Here is a 22,998-nt window from a genome sequence, read left to right as displayed (position 1 = left end):
TAATGACCTTTCCTAATGAAGCGTTATGTGTTTATTACCTTAGAATGAGACGTTTTTATCTATACAACCGAGGTTCCCCTTACATCGAAGTCGCCATTTTGTGCCGCCATGTTCCTACAGAAGCCCTTAACAGACAAAGTGTTTTTACTAAGTTGTCTACGGCTATGGCATGTTTGTCCGATGGCGGCTACCGTAGCTTCTATATGTGTTTCAAAAGTGAGGGGTGAGTAGTGGGCTGAGCCATTGGTTGCAATTCGTAACCTCACCACTGGATGCCGCTAAAACACACTGCACCTTTAAAATAATTAATTTGCTATGATAAAGAATCAAAATATAGTAAACGTATAAAAACAAGAGGGATGAAACAGAATGAGGAAACTATGGATGCTAATTGGAAACGGCATCCTTAGGAAATTATTGGTTATTTTGATGAGGTAAAATGTGATCCACACTTCTTGACAGACTTTGTGTATGTGTCTGAGTAGAACTCTGGCAGATCCCATGCACTGCTGATATGGCCACACATTTCCAAAAGAAACGCTTTGTAAGTATGATGGAAGTAAGCAATTTTGATGAAACAGCATCCATAAAGATCAGATGGTTGCCTTGGCCTGTGTGTTGTCACAGTAATGCAGTCCCTGCTGTTTTTCCTTCACTCAACAGCGAGCCTGTGCATTCAAGGTCACCGCATTGATAGCAGTGTAATGAAGATACACAGAACCTGTGCTACAGAGCCACCTGACTCCCTCCAATTCATACAGTTCGTCTCTCACACGATTTTCCTTCCTTCTTCATCTTTCTCGTCCTCAGCTCATTGATTTAGTTAGCTGAAAACAGAGGCACTAAATTAATTTGTGCCTCACTAGCAGAGTCACACTGGGTTTCTCAGTTTTGGATTCAATGGTCCTTTTGTCTCTAAAAAACAGCATGGTTATAGCACACTGGTGTCATCATGAGCCTCTTTCACACAGTAATGTAATGACCATGAATTTATCCGAATGAATTTACCAGTAAATACAAAAATGTGCTGTTCACACACGCAGTGATGTTCTGTCTTTTACCACACATCAGTATCAAAATACTGGTAAACTCGGAGAGAAAGCGGAAGTTACCTGTGGTGCCCTGTAAAAAAATTCTGTAGAAATTACAGTATTCCTGGGTATTACTGGCAACTAGCTGCCAGTAACTTACCGTAGATTTTACATTTATGTTATTTACTGGCAACATTTTGTTCAAAGATAAATGAACATGAAACATTTTTAGACTTTTTCTTCTACAGTAAGTTACTGGCAACCAGCTGCAAAATTACAGCAAATTTTTTACAGTGTGTGCGGCGAGCTCAGTGTTGTATTTGTAAACAGTGGCGGGTTATGACTTCATATCCACGGTCCGTATTTTGTTGTTTTCACATCTGTGGCAAACGCTGACAGTCGCCAAGTTGCTCATAACCAAAAAGCATTGCTTTAGGCGACTTCAAACTGAAGTTTTGTCTTAACCAACAGTACTGTTTGCACATTAGGCTTCACAGAGGGGGTCCTCAGGACGTCGACAATTCGATAATTGGTTAGGTTTTTTTTAACAACTTTGGTGAAGAAATGTGGATGGTAACTTCAGGTGTGCTCGACTTTTAATCAACATGTGTGTGGAAAAGTCCATAAACAGTGCGGGGGTAAATGTGTCATCTTTATCAAAACTTTATGATTGGCCCGAAGCTGTCAGCGCGGTCCGACGTCGCCGTTCTAAATGCTGGTAATCTATATTTTTTGTTCACACATAGCGCTTACCGGTAAATTACTGGTAATCTTACAACCTCTCTTACTGGTAAATAGGCTTTATATGCCCAGCTGCACTACTTCCTGAACTTCAGCCAGCTCCTTGTTTCCTGTCTGCCATTATTGGACAAACTGATTAATCCAAGTGTGTCTGATTATTGTTTTTGTGACTACTGAGGTCAGGCACAGCTGGATTTATCAGTTTGTTTGTGACTACTGAGGTCAGGCACACCTGGATTAATCAGTTTGTCCAATAATGGCAGACAGGAAACAAGGAGCTGGCTGAAGTTCAGAAAGTAGTGCAGCTGGGCATAAAGCCTATTGTCAGCACCGATTTCCCAGAAAGGTTCTGTTTAGACATGACCTGTTTAACTGCAATTTACCAGTAAATTACCAGTAAAGACTGTATGTGTGAAAGGGACTGGACTGCACCAAAAAAAAAAATGTAATCAAATTCTAATAATTATTTATCAAATAGTTTCTTACAATCAGTGTCTCTCTTCATGTAGTACTTGAGTAGTTGTTTTTTAGTTGACCTAAACTTGATTCTAACTTTTGCATTAACATTTACCTTTATCCAAAGCAAGTTACAGTGGAATACAAGGTATATATTTTTATCTGTATGTGTGTTGGGTTCAAATACAGAATCTTTAGCGCTGCTAACACAATGTGGGCTGTACAGGACTATTGGACTTTGAAAACTCTCTTTTCACTATATTTTGATGGTTCATTCAATTTAAATGTTTAAATTAGTCTAACATTTAGAAAGTCAATTAAAATTAGGGATGGGCAATATAAACGATATGCAATATAAACGATAGAAAATTGGCATACGATAGAGATTTTAAATCTATTGCACTATCGCGATAATGTGTGTTGATGACACAATCTACCCGCGAACTTTAGAGCCAAGAGCTGCAGCCGAATAAACATGGATGAAAGCGTCAGCGAAACAGAGGAACTCGTAAAAAAGACCGATGCAACATCTATTTTTTGGATTTAAGCCATAAGTTACATAAGTTAACTGCTGCTCCAAGCGCGAAATTAGCATTATGGTCTAGTAATTGTGAAACATGCAGTATATATATATATATATATATATATATATATATATATATATATATATATATATATATATATATATATATATATATATATATATATATATATTCAGTATAGTCCCCACAAGCATTTAAAGTGTTTAGTGTTATAAAAATAATTAACTGTGTTTTTTAGCAGATAGACCTTGTCGGCTTTATCATTTTAAAAGTAGATCACCACACAAAAAAGTCTGGACACCCCTGCTGTAGAGTGTGCCAGGCAAAAGTTCCAGCTAAGAGAGGTAACAAGACTAATCTGGCCATAACGATTTATTTTTACTTACTTTTTTAGCAGTTTGGCTTTTGTAAGGGTCTATATAACCTGTTCTGAAACGAGTCTATTGAAATTATTATATCGCAATACATATCGCTATCGCAAGAGGCTGCAATGTATAACGCAATATGGATTTTAGGCCATATCGCCCATCCCTAATTAAAATGTAAGCATTTATTCTATGTGCTTTAAGTTAATACCATTTATTATTTTGCCATCGTAACTACAAACTGCTGTTTAACTAAGACTCTGAGAAGGCAATATTTTGAATATTAGATTTTATCAAAATAATTGTGCTAAAAATATAAAATTACAGAATATTGCAAATATTTCCCTGTTTTTCTGGTGACCCACTATAAAGCCCCTAAAAGTGATATACAAATAAATGTGATTTAACTTGACTACTAGGCTCCACCAACATATTGAAAGTGCATGCTCATATTATAAGCTTTTTGAGGTGTTATTATATTTCAGAAAAATCTTATTTTCCTAAAGATTGCGCTCCAGGAAATCCTCAAGCACATGCTTATATGTGGTTGTAAGAGCTGACAGTACTAATCTCTCCAGCCTGTCATTCTCCAGCCCTAAGAATTGAAGAGATGCCGGGAACTTACCTGCAGCAATGCAATGAACAGAAAGAAGGAGTTGGCCGCTCTTCTGAACTGTGAGTACAGGAACCGAGGCAAGAACGTCAGCACGTTGTACTTGGCGGTGCTGATAAGAAAAAGATAAAAGAACAGATCAGACTGAGGAAAAAATAAGGAGAAATAAACACAATATTACAAAGGAGGCATATTAACAGTATTGCCATTTATGTAGTATACTGTAAGTAGTAGTGTGTTTTAAATCGCTTAACACGTTACATGATGGATAGGATGCTGCCTTTGAAGGAAGCCGTCTACTCGGGTAGTAAGCAGTAATGGTACATTCACATGGGGCATCAGCGTTTACATATTCCTCTGTTCTTCGGTCTTGCATAAACATAATTGGCTGGCTCTGCCCTTGTTTTTTTGCATAAGGCGATCTGATTGGCTGACGCACGTGTTGGTGCTTGAAAAGTTGAGAAATGTTTAACTTCTGCCCCGAGCAATGGCAGTGACACAACGCCAACAGATCCATAATTCAGTTTGGCATTGCATGGCATCATCACCCATTAAAAGTAAATGAGAAGTCAGAGCCGATGGTGTAGTGGGGACCGCTCCGACATATGGTGCAAATGTCCTTTGACGATCCCATACCCCTCTCTCCACCCTCTACTTTCCTGTCATCTCTCAAACTACTGTCTATCAATAAAGGCAAAAAATGGCCAAAAAAAGTAAATAAGAGGTATTGGACCAGAGCTGCTATATCATCTGCTGACTCTGGCCTAATATTTGATTTTTTTTACCACAGTTTTTACTTAGTCACTGCTATGACATAAATAGTTATATGAATGGTAGCCGGCAGGCAAAACCTGTAGTGAATCACAATTCTTCTACCCAGCCCCGCTCATTCCAGATTCCCAGTGCCAACCTCGGCACCATAGCCACCGACACAGCGAATGATGGAGAGAGGCACTTAATGACCATAAAGAAGAGCTAAGTTTGAGAACCAGAAAGAGGGAGAGAGAGTTATAAAGAGCTCAGAGTTTAAGTGAACTATGGAGCCTCCACTTCGCCGTATCCAGACTGATTTACACTTACATTAGGGCAAAGACAGAGAGGCCACTTTAGAGAGATATAAACATTTCATGTGACAGCTGCCACTCACCAATAGGCTTTATGCCCAGCTGCACTACTTCCTGAACTTTAGCCAGCTCCTTGTTTCCTGTCTGCCATTATTGGACAAACTGATTAATCCAGGTGTGCCTGACCTCAGTAGTCACAACATCATTAATCAGACACACCTGGATTAATCAGTTTGTCCAATAATGGCAGACAGGAAACAAGGAGCTGGCTGAAGTTCATGAAGTAGTGCAGCTGGGCATAAAGCCTATTGAGGAAACCATCCAGACACTCGTTTTATTTTTATCATCATCACTTTTGGTATTGTCAAATACTTACATGTCTTTTTCCAACGCTTTGATCTGCTATTAAACATTTGCAGTAGGCTATTTATTTTAATCAGATGGAGGTTACACAGAAAGCATGCACACACAGCACACAATAGACGGTGAAACGCTGTAATGCTGTAAGTGATCCGAGCCCTCTCGCTGTCTGTGTTTCAAATGATCCAATAGAGATCTTTATCAGACCACCGTGCACTTCCTACGTACCACTGACATAAGCTGTACCATATGAGATGGAAAGGCCTGTCAGGGGCCTTTGGCTCCCTCTTTTTTTTCACTTTCTCTTGTTTAGTTTGAGGTTGGCGAAGCTTTGTCAGGTGGGTACAGGTAGGAACTAGCAGCTGCTCTAGGTGGTTTTCTCACACTCATGTCTTACACACACGTACGCACGCACGCATTAATGATCTGTAGATCTTTAGTTTATGTGTACGAGTCAGGTTTTGCCAACATTGAAGTGATCAAATGACAGAATATGTTGTTGAAAGCAATGTACCAAGAACAACTTAGCAACCAAAAAGCAAGGTTCTGGGAATCACCCAGAACGTCCAAACATTTCCCTGTCTTTAAAGCTTAACACATGCTAGCAGACATGCTTTCTCACAACAGTGCTGGAAGGTTTTTCTCATTTCCTCTACACAACCTCAGAAATCAGATCGGTCTGCTACTTGACCTCAGCTGACTTGCTAGCAGCATATTTAACTCTACTAGGTTTCATTATGCTTGCAAACAATCTTATCAGACTGTCACTGGGTTAACAAGCACATCAAAATGCCACATCAGAGTCCACATGACAGAAAACATTTTAATGAACAGAAGGTCAAGGTCATGGTTTGCTTTACTAAGACACATGCGGGAAGTAGAACAACTTTGTTTATGCTTATTACACAACTTGTTGGAATGCTTGATTCTGATTGGCCAGTCGCGACATTTTGAGGTTTATTATTCTCAGATAATAAGCCTCAAAAATAATAATACAAGATAACCGGGATGCAGCAAATCATTTTAACGGGTTCAGTTTAATATTACACAAAAAATTTATATAAATATGTCTTTCAATAACATAAATTACATTATATTTACAAATGATTAAACCAAATAGCGTGCTCGTGAAATTTAAAGGAACAGTATGTAAGAAATTGATATCAATGAATCATAAAATGGCCCTGATATGTCACTAGACATTGAGAAATCATTTTCATTTCAAATACTTATATCACTGACAACAGTGGTCTGGTCAGGATATTGTCATTTAAAAGTGGAGTTGCAGCCCTCAACTGATGTTTATGTTGTCATTTTGTGTATTGGCCACCAGTTGTGTGATTGCAGTACCAGTTTTAGCCACAAGTTTTGTGATTGCAATACCTGTTTTGGTCAGTATCCTACATACTGTTCCTTTAAACATTTTTCTCCTCGTGGAAGGTCTACTTTGTTAAAAATTACCTAATAAAAGATTTTTAAATCAATATTTAATGTTACTTACCTCATTTATGAGGTAAATAGCCTTGTAATAAGCGTGATAATGTACAGGCACTTATTATTGTGAAACATGGTAAATGAAATGAAAACATGGAAAACAAATGGTGGTAAATCATTCCTAAATACTTTTCTTACACAACGAGTTCATGCGCATTTAACATTAATTATCATATTTCATGTACAGTATAAGTCCCACTGTGTGTGTGTAAGTTCATGTTAGTTAACACAGTTTATTATGTTTTACATTCCAGAAGGTTAGCTTTGTTTTCGGTAAAGTGTGTGTGTTTTGTTCAAATGAAATGCTAGCAAACACTCTTCCTCACAAACTGGTTTTGCTTCTTCTTTGTAGTACTACAGAAATGCTATGGGTAGCATTTCACCCGATCAGCTCCGATAGTGAAAGTTTTAATTTCACTTTTACAGCTCCCATTAGTCATACCATGGACTTCATACATACCGGATTAATGTAAACATTTAAAGCAGTTTATTGCTTAAGGACATGAGAGAGAGAGAGCGAGAGAGAGAGAGCGAGAGGGAGAGAGAGACACACACACACAGTAAGCTCCATGTAAGAACCACAGCAGACAGCATCATTAAAGCAGCAGTTATAACATTACTACATTAATAGAAACTTAATGTTTTTTTTTTCACTGACTGCAGTCGCTGATGTTATCACTAGATGGAACCATCAAATAGATTCACAATATTTACATAATAAAAGTCCACAGACATGACAGAAATCTCACATGGATAATCACAACGAGAATGAGCTTTATGAACCAACTGTGCGCGCGCACACACACACACACACACACAGGTTTCCATGTTTTGTGTGGACATTCCATAGACATAATGCATTTTATACCATACAAACTGTATATTCTATTCCCCCTACCTACCCCATTCCCTAACCCCAACTATCACAGAAACCCTTCTCTTACTTCACATTTTCAAAATACATCATTTTGTTTGATTTATAAGCTTGTTTCCTCATGGGGACGTCAAAATGTCCCCATAAGGTCACAAAAACACCGGTATTCCTCTTTGTGGGGACAATTGGTCCCCACAACGTGATAATTACCAGGTACCACACACACACACACACACACACACACACACACACACACACTTGTACTTGCCTACATATAACAGAAGAAGTTTTAAAGGTGCAGTGTGTAAATTTTAGTGGCATCTAGTGGTGAGATTGTGAATTGCAACCAACGGCTTAGTCCATGGCTCACCCCTTGCTTTTGAAACACATAGAGAAGCTACAGTAGCCGCCACCGGACAAACATGTCATCGTCGGAGACAACTTAGTAAAAAAATTGTCCTTTAAGGGCTTCTGTAGAAAAAATGACAGCACAAAATGGCGACTTCCATGTAAGGGGACCCTCCGTGTATTTAGATAAAAAGGTCTCGTTCTAAGGTTATAAACACATAACGATTCATTATGAAAGGTCTTTTATACACCCCTGATAATATAGTTTTGTATATTATTTAGCATTTCTGTCAAAAGATCTTTCTAAAAATTACACACTGCACCTTTAATTAGATGTAGAATTAAAATCAAAGTAACATTTAAAGGGCACCTATTATGCAAAACGTGTTTGGACATAATGTGTGTCCGTGTGAACACAACCACCCTACGACGAAAAAAATCCACCCGCTCCTTGTTTTTTAACAACATTAAACCAAAGCAGTCTCATTAGACATGCCGTTTTGATTCTCTTATCAATGTGAGGTCACATTGATAAAGCCACGCCCACTTACAGTCCTGCATTTCCATAGTTTCCACCCTCAGTGAGTTGTACTCTGTCCACTAGATACTACTGGCTCACACTGTATTAATCGGATGTATTTTAACTGAAAGCGCTCACAATCTGTTTGTAACGAAGTGAGGAGCTGTAGCTCATTTGCATTTAAAGGTACAGACACTAAAACATTTTTGCTCCCATCCAAATAGGTGTATTTTGGGCATGCTATAATAAATGATCTATGGCAGTGGTCTCAAACTCCCGGCCCGCGGGCCATTTGCGGGCCGCCCTCCCCCTCTTTGCGGCCCGCAGGACCTTTCAACATTATAACATAATCTGGCCCGCAGAAAGATTTTTATTCACTTTGTTATATATTCGTTAACGTTTAAGGGTTCATTCACATGTCGCGTCTAACAACGCGTGTTAAGGCGTTTCTTACTTTCTAAAGTGCTCGGGAGCGGAAGTTGCGCTCCGTGGCGGGGCGTCACCCGTTGCTATGCAGCCATGGGCCGCGCGCACCGCTCCGTGAATAACGGATAACGGAATGCGTGATCGGATTTTAATTCCTCATCTGAACCTCGCGTCAATCATATCATTGTCACCATGCGATCAGTTAATCTGTTCGGGACTTTGTAGTGTTTGTCCAGAGAAGATTTGTTATTTCCGGGTGGATACTCAGCTCAGAGAAGAGCTGCGGTGGGGTTCACATAAACAAGTCACAGCTTAAAATAGAGACACCGCATGGCAGAGCCGTAGATGCAGTATTAAACTACAGATAAGAAAAAGAGCCATCAAAGTGCTCAGGTTAAGAAAAGAGGAAAGATGAGGAGAAACGTTGTCTACAGAGGATAAAAGTATGTATACTGCTATATAATGAAGTATAATATATTATAGCTTGCTATGCAATTACACATAGAGCAGTATTATCTTTTTTTCTTTTTAACTAGCTTATGTAACATTGACTACCCATTCAAAAGTTTTAGGATCACTTTCACTTATTCATATTTTTCCACATATAATAACAAATTAATTAAAACTGTGGAATAACAAAGATGGAACATACTGAAGTCAATACTATGACTGAAAACAATCCAAAATAAATCAAAACACTGATGGTAATTTTTTATAATAGTTTAAAAATGTATACAGAAATTAATTTGTTAGTTAAGTGTGCAAGGTTTTAATAGGTCTTAGTTATTAAAGATAAGGTTAAGAAATGATTTACTTTTATAAAATAATGTATAATTAAAAGATACAAAACACTGCTTAGATATTTTCAAGCATTACTATATATTAAATAAAAGAATTTAAACAGTACATTTACAGAAGTATTGTTATTTTTTTAACTTTAAAATAGCTCTGCGGCCCTCCGATGAAATGTCAATCTCAGAAATGGCCCCAAGCCAGTTTGAGTTTGAGACCCCTGATCTATGGGGTATTTTGAGCTGAAACTTCACTGATACATTCTGGGCACACCTGAGACTTATATTATATCTTGTAAAAAGGCCCTTTAAAAAAAGGTGCCCTTTAAGTAACATTTAGTAACATAAAACATTTAGCTAACAAAGAGTATCTACGGTGGGAAGTAATGTATAACACCACACATTTTACAACTGTAACTGCTATTTACATAATTATGCATGACCCCTAGTGCAGGACATTGCACTACAGAAAATTGGACTTTGAAAGGGGTAGGTAGTAACGGGTGTGCTAAATGTTTATGATGAACATGTTGAAACATGAATGAACAGGTTGTGGTCTGGGTCCTTGATGATGCTCGTTTCATCAATCTAGAGATGTAACAAGTCCTAAAGGTTGTTCAAGGGCTCCCCAATGACCCTCGGACATGTCTTAACAGTCCATTGCAGTCTCTTTATGTCTGATTTGGTGGCTGATTTGGTACATCTCCAAAATGTTCTAGTATATTTAGGTCAAAGTTGTTCTGACTGCACCAGACTGCACCAAACAGTCAGCGGTTTAACCTCTCTTCTGTATGCAGATCATTATCATCCAGGCTAATGACTGCAGTGTCATCTGCAAAATTTAAGAGCTTGACAGGAGAGTTGTTTAATGCAGTCATTTGTCTATAAGGAACAGAGTAGGGCTGCGCGGGGCACAAACTAGTGCAGGGTTAATTGTAACACGGACCGTTTACATTGTTGCACAGGGTTGAGTGAGATTTTGTCTCAAGCAAATGTATGGAAATGTATAATGTTTTTCCATAGTTATTGCTGAAAGAGTGTTTGGGTGGCTTGCAAGTAAATGTTTTTATCATGTTTTTTTTTTCGGTTTCTGAGTTAGGTGTGTAAGATACCAAAACCAATGTTATGTCATTTTAATCAGTGTCTTGTTGACTAAAACATAGCATCATTTTGAAATATGTCTGCAGCTCTTAGCAACTTTTTTGGTGGGCCTGAAAATATTTTGACTCAGCGGGGTTAGTTGTAATGCTGTGTTACAACTAACCCCTCAGCGCTAATGACATGAAAACAGCTAGCGTTAGCGTAATTCTTGCCATTGTTTTAAATAGGCTACACACAAATGATTGCTGGCTGCCAACAAAATAAATGTGCCTGTCTTATCAAAAATCGTGTGTCAAATGTATTTTTGTTAATATTTTTAATATTGAGTGAATGAGGTCATGTCAAAAATTAAAATCATAATGGAATGAATGGCTAAAATCAGACTTTGATTTTCTTCATCTCAGAATTTGATTTTGAGATTTTAGTATGCTTTTTACAGATTGGGTCACATATAAAAATGTTTTTTTGTGTCATAATTGTGCTGCTTTTTCTCACATATTTAAACATTTGTATCAATTTATAATTGAACAATGGTTAGATGAGGGATGAATAGTGTAGATGTCTGTCTAAAATCGATATATAAACAAGTTTATAGATATATAAACAATATCCACTTCAAGTATATAGACAAAATAATAATTGAAATATTTGCCTGGAAAATTAATTTAAACTAACCCCCTGCCTGTTACAATTAACCCCACCCTATGGGGTAAGTTGTAACGTTTGTACTTCTGTCATGTTTGGTGTAATTGTTCAAGAATGGTAAGTACCAGAAACAAACTTCAAATCGTCATTTGTAGCAGAGATGTGTGTGTTGCTTGTGTAAAAATATAATTAATCAAACTCCATTTTTTTTAATGACTGAGTCAAAACCAAAAAGCATTTTGTCTCAATTGCTCTTCCCTAGTATACAAAGTTGTGAAACATCAGTGCTGATGGTGCAGGTGCTGTATGTGAACTTCCCAAGCCTCAATAGCTGCTGTCTGTCTGTCAGGAAGTTAGTTATCCACTGACAGGTAGAGGCGGGTGCAGAGAGCCATCAACTGTCCTGTTTGCCCAGTAAGCATACAAAGCAACAGGTCTGTAATCATTTAACCCTGTAATCTAGGGTTATTTAGGCACAGGGATGATAGTGGACCAGAATTTGATTTCAAAATACCGGTGAGAATGTGGAATTTGAAGCATTACAGTTCTTCATGACTGCAGTATTTTCTCTTCCTCGCTCCGTCTCTTTCTCCCTGCATGCTCTTCTTTGCCAACTGGCAACAACTATAGAAGCTGGAAATTTTTACACCCTCAGCAACAATTTGATCTATACAAACAAAAGCTCAAGGATGAGCGTGAACTCACCTGATTCGATTACTGCAGAACTTGGTAAACTGGGGTTGATTGATAAATATTAGTCTCGAGTCTTCCTGATCTGCTAGAGAGGTCTTCTCTGAAGCATCTTCTGTCTTTTCATACCCTGAGATGAGGTAAAAGAAAAAAAAGTTACAAAAGTGAAACATTAGATTTAGACATTGCACAATACTACACAATTGGAGAAAACATGATGTTGAACGTTACATAATCAAGTTGGAAAAAAGCAGAACTCTCAACATATTTACACAACTCAGCGGTCAAATGAGATATTTCTCACGTCTTACACGTCAAACATTAAGACGTGCATTTGTGTAGACCCAATGACATAATAACAACAGCTTGACAGACAAACATTTTAAATCAATCTTGATTCATAAATTATTGACACTTTGACAGGTCAGATTTTTCAATCATTGAAGAATGCCCCGTCCCCAAAATGCCATCTGCAATGACATGCAAATAGCTAATCATGATTCACGACAATGACATAAAAATATGCTCTTCTGCAACAGGAAATACATCAATACTAGGGATGGGCATTCGATTAAATTTTTTTAGTCGATTGTCGGGAGAATTAACGATCGACTATCGATTAATCATTAATATTTTTATAATAAAAAATAATTATTTAACTTTTATAATTCAAAAATGTTGAATTCAAAAATACAGCGCGTTTTCCTCCATGAGACCTTTATTACAAGATCAACTTGTGGCAAACAGTTAAACTACATTTAGTTAGACAAATGGAACATATATGCGCTTGAATATGCGGTGCTCTAAAGCAGCGGAACCTGCAGCTGCGAGCCGCATTCTTAAAAAGAGACCTCATTTGTTCCAAAAAATCATGACCTCTTCATGATTTTTTTTTTTTAAATCAAAACGGAAGATCACAGAGATAACGCAGTATGGTGTCAAATATTGCACCCTGGTGGTAAAATGTTGAATTGCTGCCACACAGTGAAATTCATTTAATTGCTTCAAGACACACGCTACGCTAGGCAACGCAACCTGCATTAGATAAAAAAAGTATTCAATTAATCAATAACAAATTAACGTAATCGACTAAATTCTTAACAATCAATTATCGATCGTCGATTAATCATGCCCATCCCTAATCAATACTGATATTTTGCTCCTAAAGATGCTGAGGTAGTTGCCATATAACGTCCACAATTAAACAGAGAGCCCTCATCTAAACTATGTTACCAGCCAACATATATAATTCAATTTTGAAAAAAGCAAAAAGACCCAGACAACCCAAACCTAAACCATAGTCCCCTACAGCAGGGGTTTTCAAACTGTTGAAACAGGTGGGTTCACCAAAAGCCGCTTTGTTGTAATAACGTTGAATGACACAATAAACAGTTAAGTCCTACTAATGACAAGCAATGACATTAATTCTGATATACCAAACGTCATTTTGATATTGCAGTTAAACTAACATTTTATTAATAAAAAAAGACAAAAGACAAAGAAAAACCTCCTTTATTATAAAAAAGAAAAAAAATGTCCTAATGAGTGCTGGGCAAAGATTAATCGCAATTAAAATAAAATTGATTTTTTGCTATGTCTGTGTACTGTTTGTAATTATTATGTATATTTAACCACACACATACAGTACATACATATATTTATTTCAGAATTTTTTTATTTATATATAATTTTTTAAATTTATATATAATATAGAATATATAAAAATATAAATAAATATATGAAGAGTTTGGTTCCAAAACGCAATAAATCCATTTTGAGAAATTTAGGTAAAAACGTGTTTTCTATACCAAGAAAGTGACAAGATGAAAACCATTATTTTCTGTTACAAACTTTCACATAGCATCTTTAGGTTAAAACATAAAAAATTCAAATCCATAAGTTGATTTTCAAAGATTTATTATAAAAACGGATTATTTTTTCCACAAAATGCAATAAATCCATGACAAGTTTTTATTCAAAATGCTATAAATCTATTGAATCAATAGCCTATATAAATGTGCATTCATCTTTGCCATGTTATATTCATTTAGTTGACTAGTTGTACATACTAATAAAAAATATAAACATTAATGTCATTAATCAAAACACTTACTTTGTCATATTAAGAACACTGTCATTGCTGCGGTTATACTTGACGTCGTTGCTTAACATTTTTCACAGCGATCAGCTGTAAAATGTTTTGGTCCTGCTCAATTTTTGTTGACTGAGTAAAATTATGGAAAGTTTTTCATAAGGTCCCCTGAGGTCAATGTGTTATCATGACAGAAACTTGATGCTGTCGGCCCGGGCAAACAAGCACCCGTCTCCCGTGCCTCTCGCGGAAATTATTAGATGTTGATGGCTTACGTTTTTGTTTGTTTGGTGATCACAAAGTACATAATAAATGAGGAAAACTAGGATTCCGTGTATTCTTTGTTTACATTGCGTGGAATGGTGCGCTGTAATCTGTGGAGCGGATTTATTGCTTTCTGTAGAAAAGGAGGAGTGGCGTTTATCGCATTTTGGGGAAAAAAGGGAGAAAAGATGACAGAATAACACGCCGTATATTGGATTTTGCGTAAAATTAAGAATTTACTTTTTAATACTGACCTGATATAATACTGATTCAGGCAGTAACTCATTTTTTTTCAAAAATGGCGTTTATTGCGTTTTGGAACCAAACTCTTCATATACACACACACACACACACACACGTAAATGTTTCTTAAATACATAAATGAATGTGAATGTATTTACTGTATATATACATAATAATTACACACAGCACACACTCGTATATTATGAAAAAAAAATCACTTATTTTGTATGCGATTAATCGCAATGAATCTTTGCTCAGCACTATAATTTTCCATTTAAAAATATATTGGTGGTTCCCAGGATAGATTATACCCATTTGCATTTGGGAACACCCCTAGCACTTAATTCAGATGTCCAGGTGTATTAAGTGACTTGTTTGGCTGGTGACAGCCAGTGGAAAAGGAAATGTGTGACATTACAGGCACACTAAACCCAAGGGACCAAATGAGTGAAAGGAGGACAGCTCAGGAAGAGACTTCCCTGCAGGCATGCACATGGGCACACCAGTGACAACACTAGCTCTGTCTATTGCTGGCCACACTTTAACTGGCTTAAGATAATATTGCTTGTGGCTAATTTAGGGCATGCTATCTAAAAACAACTCCTGTGGCATATACTCCTCCATACAGCTTAGGCTACAAACATAAATAACTCGAAGAAAGTTTTAAGAAAGTAACCATGCAGGCCCGCATGGAATCTTAAATGCCAGTCAAGTGCGGTGCCACACCCCCTTGCATTTTCTCCATTAACCCTCTGAGGTTGACAAACATGAGGGCACAGTGATATAACATAAAAGAATCCAGCATATTTGCTCATACATTTAAGTGCAAGACAACATTGGAATCTGTAAAGGTTTTTTGTGTACAAAAGAAAAAAAAAATGGTGCTTTTGTAAAATACAGAAAATTAACAGGATGGGCTTTAATCCCTCTCGGAATTCCTTACCTTTATTAATTTTTTCGGCAAATGTATTTATTTGGTTAATAATTTTTGTTGAATATTATTATGCTTTTTTTCTGACATTGTAATACCATTAGATGCGTTAAAGAAAAAAAAACACCACCGTTTTTCAATATTTTACTGTTTTTTCCTCAACTTAGACGAATGAATACATACCTGTCTTTTTTTAATGCGTGCACTTTTAATCTTTGTACAGCGCCTCGTAAATGTGTTAGCATTTCGCCTAGCCCCATTCATTCCTATGGCTCCAAACAGGGATGAATTTTGAAGCCACCAAACACTTCCATGTTTTCCCTATTTAAAGACTGTTACAAGAGTATGGTGTTTTTTACCCCATTTCTGTTTATGCCATTTCTGTCTAGAACTGATCAAACTAACTTTTGAAAGAATGAACGTGAATAGTCCCATTATTTTGGAAGGTTAATATAAAGCAACATAAGTATTTCAGATAAAACAAAGTCAGTTGTTTGTTTTAATTAAGTGAAACACCTTGAATAAAGTGAAACACCTTGTGAAAGCAGGGTGTGTTGTGTGAACTTGAACGACAGCAAATATGTCTCACCTAATTTAGGTAATTGTTTAAGAGTATTAAGATGGCATTCTCATTAAAGGAGTTTACTGTGAAGAGAGCTTGTTTACCTGTTCTACTTATTGGCACCACTTTCACAACAGGCCTGTCTGTATCTGTTAAAGTAAAGATTCATGTGGCAGAACAGGGTTTACTAGTTCACCTGCACATTCAAACAAACTTGCCTTGCTGTCCTCAAAGGGAGCTTTGAACCTTCAAAGAGAGCAAGACTGAGGCCGGGGCTCGAGGACCAAGTTCAACCCTCCGCAACAAAACTGCACGATGAAAAAAGAGCAGTAGTGGAGGAGATGGGGAAGAGGAGGGACGCCGAAGGATTGCAGCTGGACGCAGAGACCTGGAGTCTGCCTTATATACATGCTCTTAATGATGATTGACAGGCCTGAATGTTTAGGCTCATCCCAAAGCTACATTTAGAACTACATTTATTATTTCCGACCCTAAAAAAAAACAGATTCATTGTTATATTTTTTAATTAGGGTTGATAAAATCTTGAACGTGTCTAATATTGGAAATTTCTTGAGATATAAGCTGTGTCCTAATTTGAAGACTGAATCTTTTAAGGTCGCAGCCTGCGAAATCCATAAAGAGAACTAAAATGAGTCGGTCACGCCATAAGTTGTGTCACCTGCTGTACGCGCCCACCATGCCTGTCAGCGGGACACAGCGGAAACGTTTCTGACTTTTAACCCTTGTGCATCCTTGAGGACATTTTTGTCCTTTTCAGTTTTGTTTTTTGATAACTTTGCCTGCGTTAATGCTAACTGCATAAAATTTGCCACAGGTGTGCATTTTTATTGGAATTTTAGTATTTCACCTTCATTTCCTTTAAAAAATCTATTTTCTACTAGGTACACAAAATACTTCCTTTTAGGACCTTTTGGACAAAAATGTCCCCATGGAAACCCATTAAAACTGCAATTTTTAATCCCGGTGCCATTCAACTATAAAATGATGCAATCTTTGTTAACAGGCTTTCATTCTGTTGGCAAGGCTTCAAAATTAAAATTTTTACAATTTTTTACCAGATGGTGCCATTTTTTTAGCTGGTTCAAAAACAAATTATTTTCCACATACCGTAAATTTTTTGTAGCTCCAGATTTCCCTGTCTTTCTAAAACACACAAATTTTGTACAAAACTGTCCCTGATTGGCCAGCTAACCTGTACATTGTGATTGGCCTGAATACCTCTGACGTCAGCCAGAAATGTGACGCTCCTTACCATGTTTGAAAGATTCGGTCACAATGCAATGCTAACAGGAGTTAACTTACAGGATGTGAGTCTGAAGCGAGAGGAATTATGATAATGTCGGTCTTGTCTACAGTACATCACCAATCCCAGTAAGTAAACTGTTGCCTACAATCTGTGTGTTTGTTGTTGTCCAATAAAAGAGATTTACGTTGGAGACGATAACTCGCGTCATTGTTTCCTTTGGGTTATGTACCTTTTGCACATCATTAACATGTACTAATACACACACACCAAAGGAAAACCATGAATCAGACCATTGGTGCTCTTTAATATTCGTAGTAAATGGTGCTTTTGATTTGAAGCACAAAGAAGTCCATCCATCCTTCACAAAAGTTATTCCACGGCTCCAGTGGGTTAATATAAGGCCTTCTGAGGGCAATCAATGTGATTTTGTAAGAAAAATATCAATATTTAAAACTTTGCAAACTAAAATAACTGCGTTTCCCAATGTGCGTCCACAAGTGAATGCATTTTCAGCATATGATGTAGAATGTTGCATACATATAGGTAGTGCAGATGAAACGAGACACTACATCCTACATCATACGCTGGAAACACACTCTCTCGTGAACGTGCATTTGTCGTTACCGGAAGCTAAGGGTGTGCGTGCTCAAGATCAAGATTCTGTTTGTGGCTCCATCAGTGAAAGGACTCTTTCAATGTAAACACAACCCTATTCATGATATCACCCAATAAATAATTAATAGTTGCTGTAATAAATAATTTAAAATGACACACAGTTAATTGGCTCCACTCATCTCATAGTACCAGTATTATTAAAACATCAGCTGCAAGCAATTTGAGAAGGACAGCAAGAAACTAGATTAAAAGCAAGCTGACATTCAAACTGAAGCCAGAAATGATCTTCTGTCTTCTGCCACCCTTCTCTCGTGATTTATGACCTTAAAAGAGACATTTCACAAAACTTTTTTAGATGTAAAATAAATCTTTGGTGTCCCCAGAGTACATATGTGAAGTTTTAGTTCAAAATAGCATGTTAAAATTGCCACTTTGTAGGTTTGAGCAAAAATGCGCCATTTTGGGTGTGTCCTTTAAAATGCAAATGAGCTGATCTCTGCACTAAATGGATGCGCCGTGGTTGGATAGTAGGGCTGTCACTTTTCGTTCGAAAATCGATTGCACAATCGATCGGACCAACCAAAAAACGTTTCGAAAACGAAAATAGGCAATCGATTTTAACCAAATATGTACACTATTAATTTTAAAAGAATTAAACAGTTAAAAATATAGATGTAACAAAACAAGCAGGAAAAGAAAATAAAGAATTCCGAAAGTGCAGTAGGTGTGCGAAAGCTAGACAGAAAATACCCAGCAATTTTACGCATCTATAGTTTCACGCTTTCAATCGCTGCATCTAGTGTTTTGCAAAGAAAATGGAGGACAACGTCAATAAACCTGTGCAACACGAGACAGCGTCGAAATTGTGACCTTACAGGAGATGATGAGTTATGACAAGGAGCCACCCTTGCGAGCTGACAGCAACCCGCTTTTGAGATGAAAGATTGGCAGTACGAAATACGCAGCTGGCAACGAAGTACCCGAGTTTCCCTGGGACATCAGTGCGGTCGGAGTGCGTCTTCTCAACAGATGGACATATAGTGAATGAAAAGCGCTCTGCTCTTGACCCCTAAAATGTTGATCTACTTGTTTTCCTGACCAATAATTTGTAATGGCCCTAGTCTTTTTGCGCATTTCATTATGCCTGCCTAGTGCCGCCTAAGTGTCGGTTACGTTTAATAAAAAAAATACACAGCATGTTCTCAACTTCAAGTAAGAATATTTAAATATATAAATCATTATTTAAAATAATTTTTGAATTGCCTAAATCATACAGTAAAAGCAGCCGGTTGAACCTGCAGTAATGTTTTTAATTTATGGCAGCAGTCCACTCTGCATATTTTTTTAGAGAATGTTGCACTACTGTTGCTGTTTTTTATTCTGCACGAAACTTAATGACAATGAATAAGAAATATTGCTGACTTGTGCGTTTCAGGCGCTCTCTTTACATTTGTCTGTCATTTGGTGTTAAATGGAAACGTCTTTTTTAGACATGGAAAATCGATTTTACAATCGATTCAATGAACACTTGTATATTAAAAATCGAAAATGATTTTTTCACAAAAGTGACAGCCCTATTGGATAGTGCAGATTAAAGGGCAGTATTACCCCCTTCTGACATCATAAGGGGAGTCAAATTTTAATTACCTATTTTTCACAAGCTTGCAGAGAATATTAACCAAAACTAAGTTAGTTGGTTGATCTTTTTCACATTTTCTAGGTTGATAGAAGCAATGGAGACCCAATTATAGCATTTAAACACAGAAAAGTCCGATTTTCATGATATGTCCCCTTTAAAGGAGCATTTCACCCGTAGAAACATTAATCTTTATTGAAAGTGCGACATATTTATAGTTGAAATGTAACATACATTTAGAATTTGGTGCCTTTTTGACCAAGAAAAGGGGTGTTTGTAGTCTCACTCGCTCAACAAAGATATTGCACTTCCTTCTTTCAATGATGCAAAATGATGATTTTACATGATTGAAAGAAGGAAGTGCAACACTGAAATCTGTATTTCTCCTGTCTAAGTGGCAACTGAGGAAATTATGCACGACCATTCAAAAACATGAATGGGTTCTAATTATACAAAGTTAAATGCAAATGGGTGAAGTGTCCCTTTAAACTCAAATGTGGCTGCTAGGATTGTTAGTATAACATTGCACCTGTCCTAAATTTAACACTGGCAAATTGTCAATTATGGGCAGACTGTTTGATATTTTAGCTACAATATGGGTTACTTTTCCTTTTACAACACAAGTAACTGCTTACATCTGCAGTGCAGCTGTTTGGTGCACAGGAAGAAATGTCACGGAAGTGAAGAAACACATCAACTGCAAAACAAGCTTTTCAGGAACATAGAATTCACAAAACCATCATGGATGATTTAATATCTCTTCCTCTATACACCACAGATGTAATGTCGAGGTCACACAACAGCGCTCTCATGACAAATCACACGACAAACTTTAGCATTATCAGTTTCACTTTGACAAACACAGATTTATGATCTAATAGCATATCATAATCATTAAGCTATGAACTTTGGCCTGACTCCAAATCAAACCATCAATGACTGCAGCCATGAGGGTGGCGCCATATGTGATGTGATCAATGACAAAAGGGGAAATAGTGCTCTTTGCAAACATCCAGGAAACAAATGACAACCACGACAAACCAAAACTTTACTTCGTCACGCCAACTCAGAAAAACGCAGTTTATAGACCCCTTCAAAGTTTGTAAACCTTGACTGACTATCGGGTGCGCGCGCAGCATGGGGTCAAACTGTTCATACCATCCAGGCTTTATAATGTAATCTAACAGGGCTGAAAAATAATGACTTACCTCAAATGAAGTGAACACAACAAACACAAGCCTCTTTGATACTTGCATTGTCCCAGTCTGCACGTTAATTGCTTGCAGCTGCAGTTGTTGTATTTTTTTGTTTTTGAGATTCTGCATGAATCGCGAAAACTTAACGAAAGACCTGGTGCGATTTTCACAGCCCACGACGTAAGTAGGCATTTTTGACGATACCGAATAATACGCAACTCTATCTGCTGTAATGGCTTTTCTGACCCTGACATGCGCAGTGGAAACTGCCTGTGACGTGAACCGTGAAGGGGTCTATAGATTCACTCATTCACATGCTCTTCTCTATCCAGTGTTTAGCGGTATGAGTCGACAGATATCACAATCACATTTACTCCATTCTGTCATCTATCCAGCAGTGACTACAAATAGAAATAACTTAGACACCAAGCTAGCAAGAAATGACATGAATCATTAAAAGAGCCATGAATCAGTATATGTGTAATGACATGCGCTGAAGGCAACAGCTTAACGTGCTGTAGTCACCGAGGCCAGGGGTTTTCAATTAAGTGAGTACACTTAAGGGAATATAAACATGAGTCTTTAGGGTTAAAAGAGTCCAGCTGAAACAGGAGGGATTTCCCTGCTGAGATAAAGGGTGCTCTGTGTAGGTGTACTACAATGAGCAGTGGGGTGGAAATGATGGAGAGCACAGGAGATACTTGACATACAAAGGCAGAGAGGAAAACGTGGAATCGTAAAATGCCGAGTGGCATGGAAACACATGGCCTCGAGGGAAGTCAGGGGGTGACTAGGGGCTTTGTTTTTTCATGTTGGAAAAATATTGATGGAGGAAAGTCTGTCTATGCACAAAGGTCTTGATGTGTGTCATTTAGCTACAGATATATACACTTGTAACTCTTTTGTTACTTGTGTGTCTCTAAGTTTGACTTCAAAAAAACTTGTTAATGTTTAGCACATGTGCTTCTATCATTTCTTTACGTTCAACAAAAAGTTTATGGTCAATAACGGCTGTCACTTTAAAGCATGCAATGCGAGTACTTGGTGGTACTCTTTCTAAATCCTAGTTGAAACTGTCTCTGATTCTCATATTACACAAACACAACTTCCAGTTACCACAGCAGTGCAGGTCAGCTGGTTCACAGTCGATTGCTGCAATCAAAAGAATGAAGTTGTGATAAGAAGCTTTCATAGACTTCTTATACACGCTCAAAAAAAATTAATGACAACTCACTGCAAATGGATTTATATTGAATACATCTGCTTACATCGCTATCCAAAAGCCATTTAATCTCTGGCCCTGATAAGCATTGACACAAAGTGCCTTTAAGCCCTTAAAAGCCAAATGATGTTGCTGCCCAAACAAACACATTCCCAGTGGACCACTGTGGAGTAAACATGACCAAGAGGAAGTTCAAAGCTAAAACAAGAAACAGACCTGGCAGAGCAGCTGGGTAATTTAGCTACAACAAATGCAAGCAGTGTCAATAGAAGCTGGAAGTACCACCACAAACAACTTCATGCCAATATCTCGACAATCTCTGCAATAAGTGTGCTAAAAATAGCCTTGTCCCACCCCACCCCCCGTTTTGATCAACAAGCCACCACACGCTCCACGTCCGGCCATCCCAAGCCAGTTACGCAATGGCCAACGCAGATGACAACGTGAGATGAGAGGCTTATAGGATTCCCTAATGCTCATGAGGAACTTTCCAAGAGCACAGGCTGCCCCGCTGGAGCCCGGTTAATGCTCATAAACTTTATCTGGCGTGATACTGATGCAAATCCAGCTAAAGGTGCTGGTTATGAGGCATGACCAGTCATTGAAAGCAGCAGACGCTAGCTTCAATAATACTAACGTAACCCAACCTTGGGAATGAAATGGGACCAAATGACACATTGTGTTGCAATTTAGGCCATAGGCGATGGACAGCATGGCGACAATAGCGGCAACAATGCCAAACATTTAAACGGCTCATATAATATTCATAGGAAAAGGTTTGCCACTCATTCTGCATGAGAGTTTTAAGGTCTTCCTAATTTATCATCTATACATAGATAATAAAACAACACTTTAAAAAAATCTTTTTGCACAATTTTTAAGTTTAATCAACTAGGACTTTACAAGTCA

At 37.6% G+C, this 22,998-nt stretch overlaps 1 protein-coding gene across 6 annotated transcripts in view; it reads right to left on the bottom strand.

The window, feature by feature from the left end:
- The window catches only part of atp8a1 (ATPase phospholipid transporting 8A1), a 149,813-nt gene that overhangs the window by 114,203 nt on the left and 12,612 nt on the right, over positions 1-22,998 (bottom strand). For all 6 annotated transcript variants that reach the window (XM_073854377.1, XM_073854378.1, XM_073854380.1 and 3 more), the window contains exons 2-3: positions 12,077-12,191; positions 3,761-3,860 (exon numbers count right to left, since the gene is read on the bottom strand). In XM_073854377.1, coding sequence (XP_073710478.1) covers positions 3,761-3,860; positions 12,077-12,191 — 215 coding nt within the window. The remainder of the gene's footprint in view (positions 1-3,760; positions 3,861-12,076; positions 12,192-22,998) is intronic.

The sequence above is a fragment of the Misgurnus anguillicaudatus genome, chromosome 16, assembly GCF_027580225.2.
Source record: "Misgurnus anguillicaudatus chromosome 16, ASM2758022v2, whole genome shotgun sequence".
NCBI lineage: Eukaryota > Metazoa > Chordata > Actinopteri > Cypriniformes > Cobitidae > Misgurnus > Misgurnus anguillicaudatus.
The sequence above is the reverse complement of the archived record's forward strand: the minus strand, read 5'-3'. Positions and strand labels throughout refer to the sequence as shown.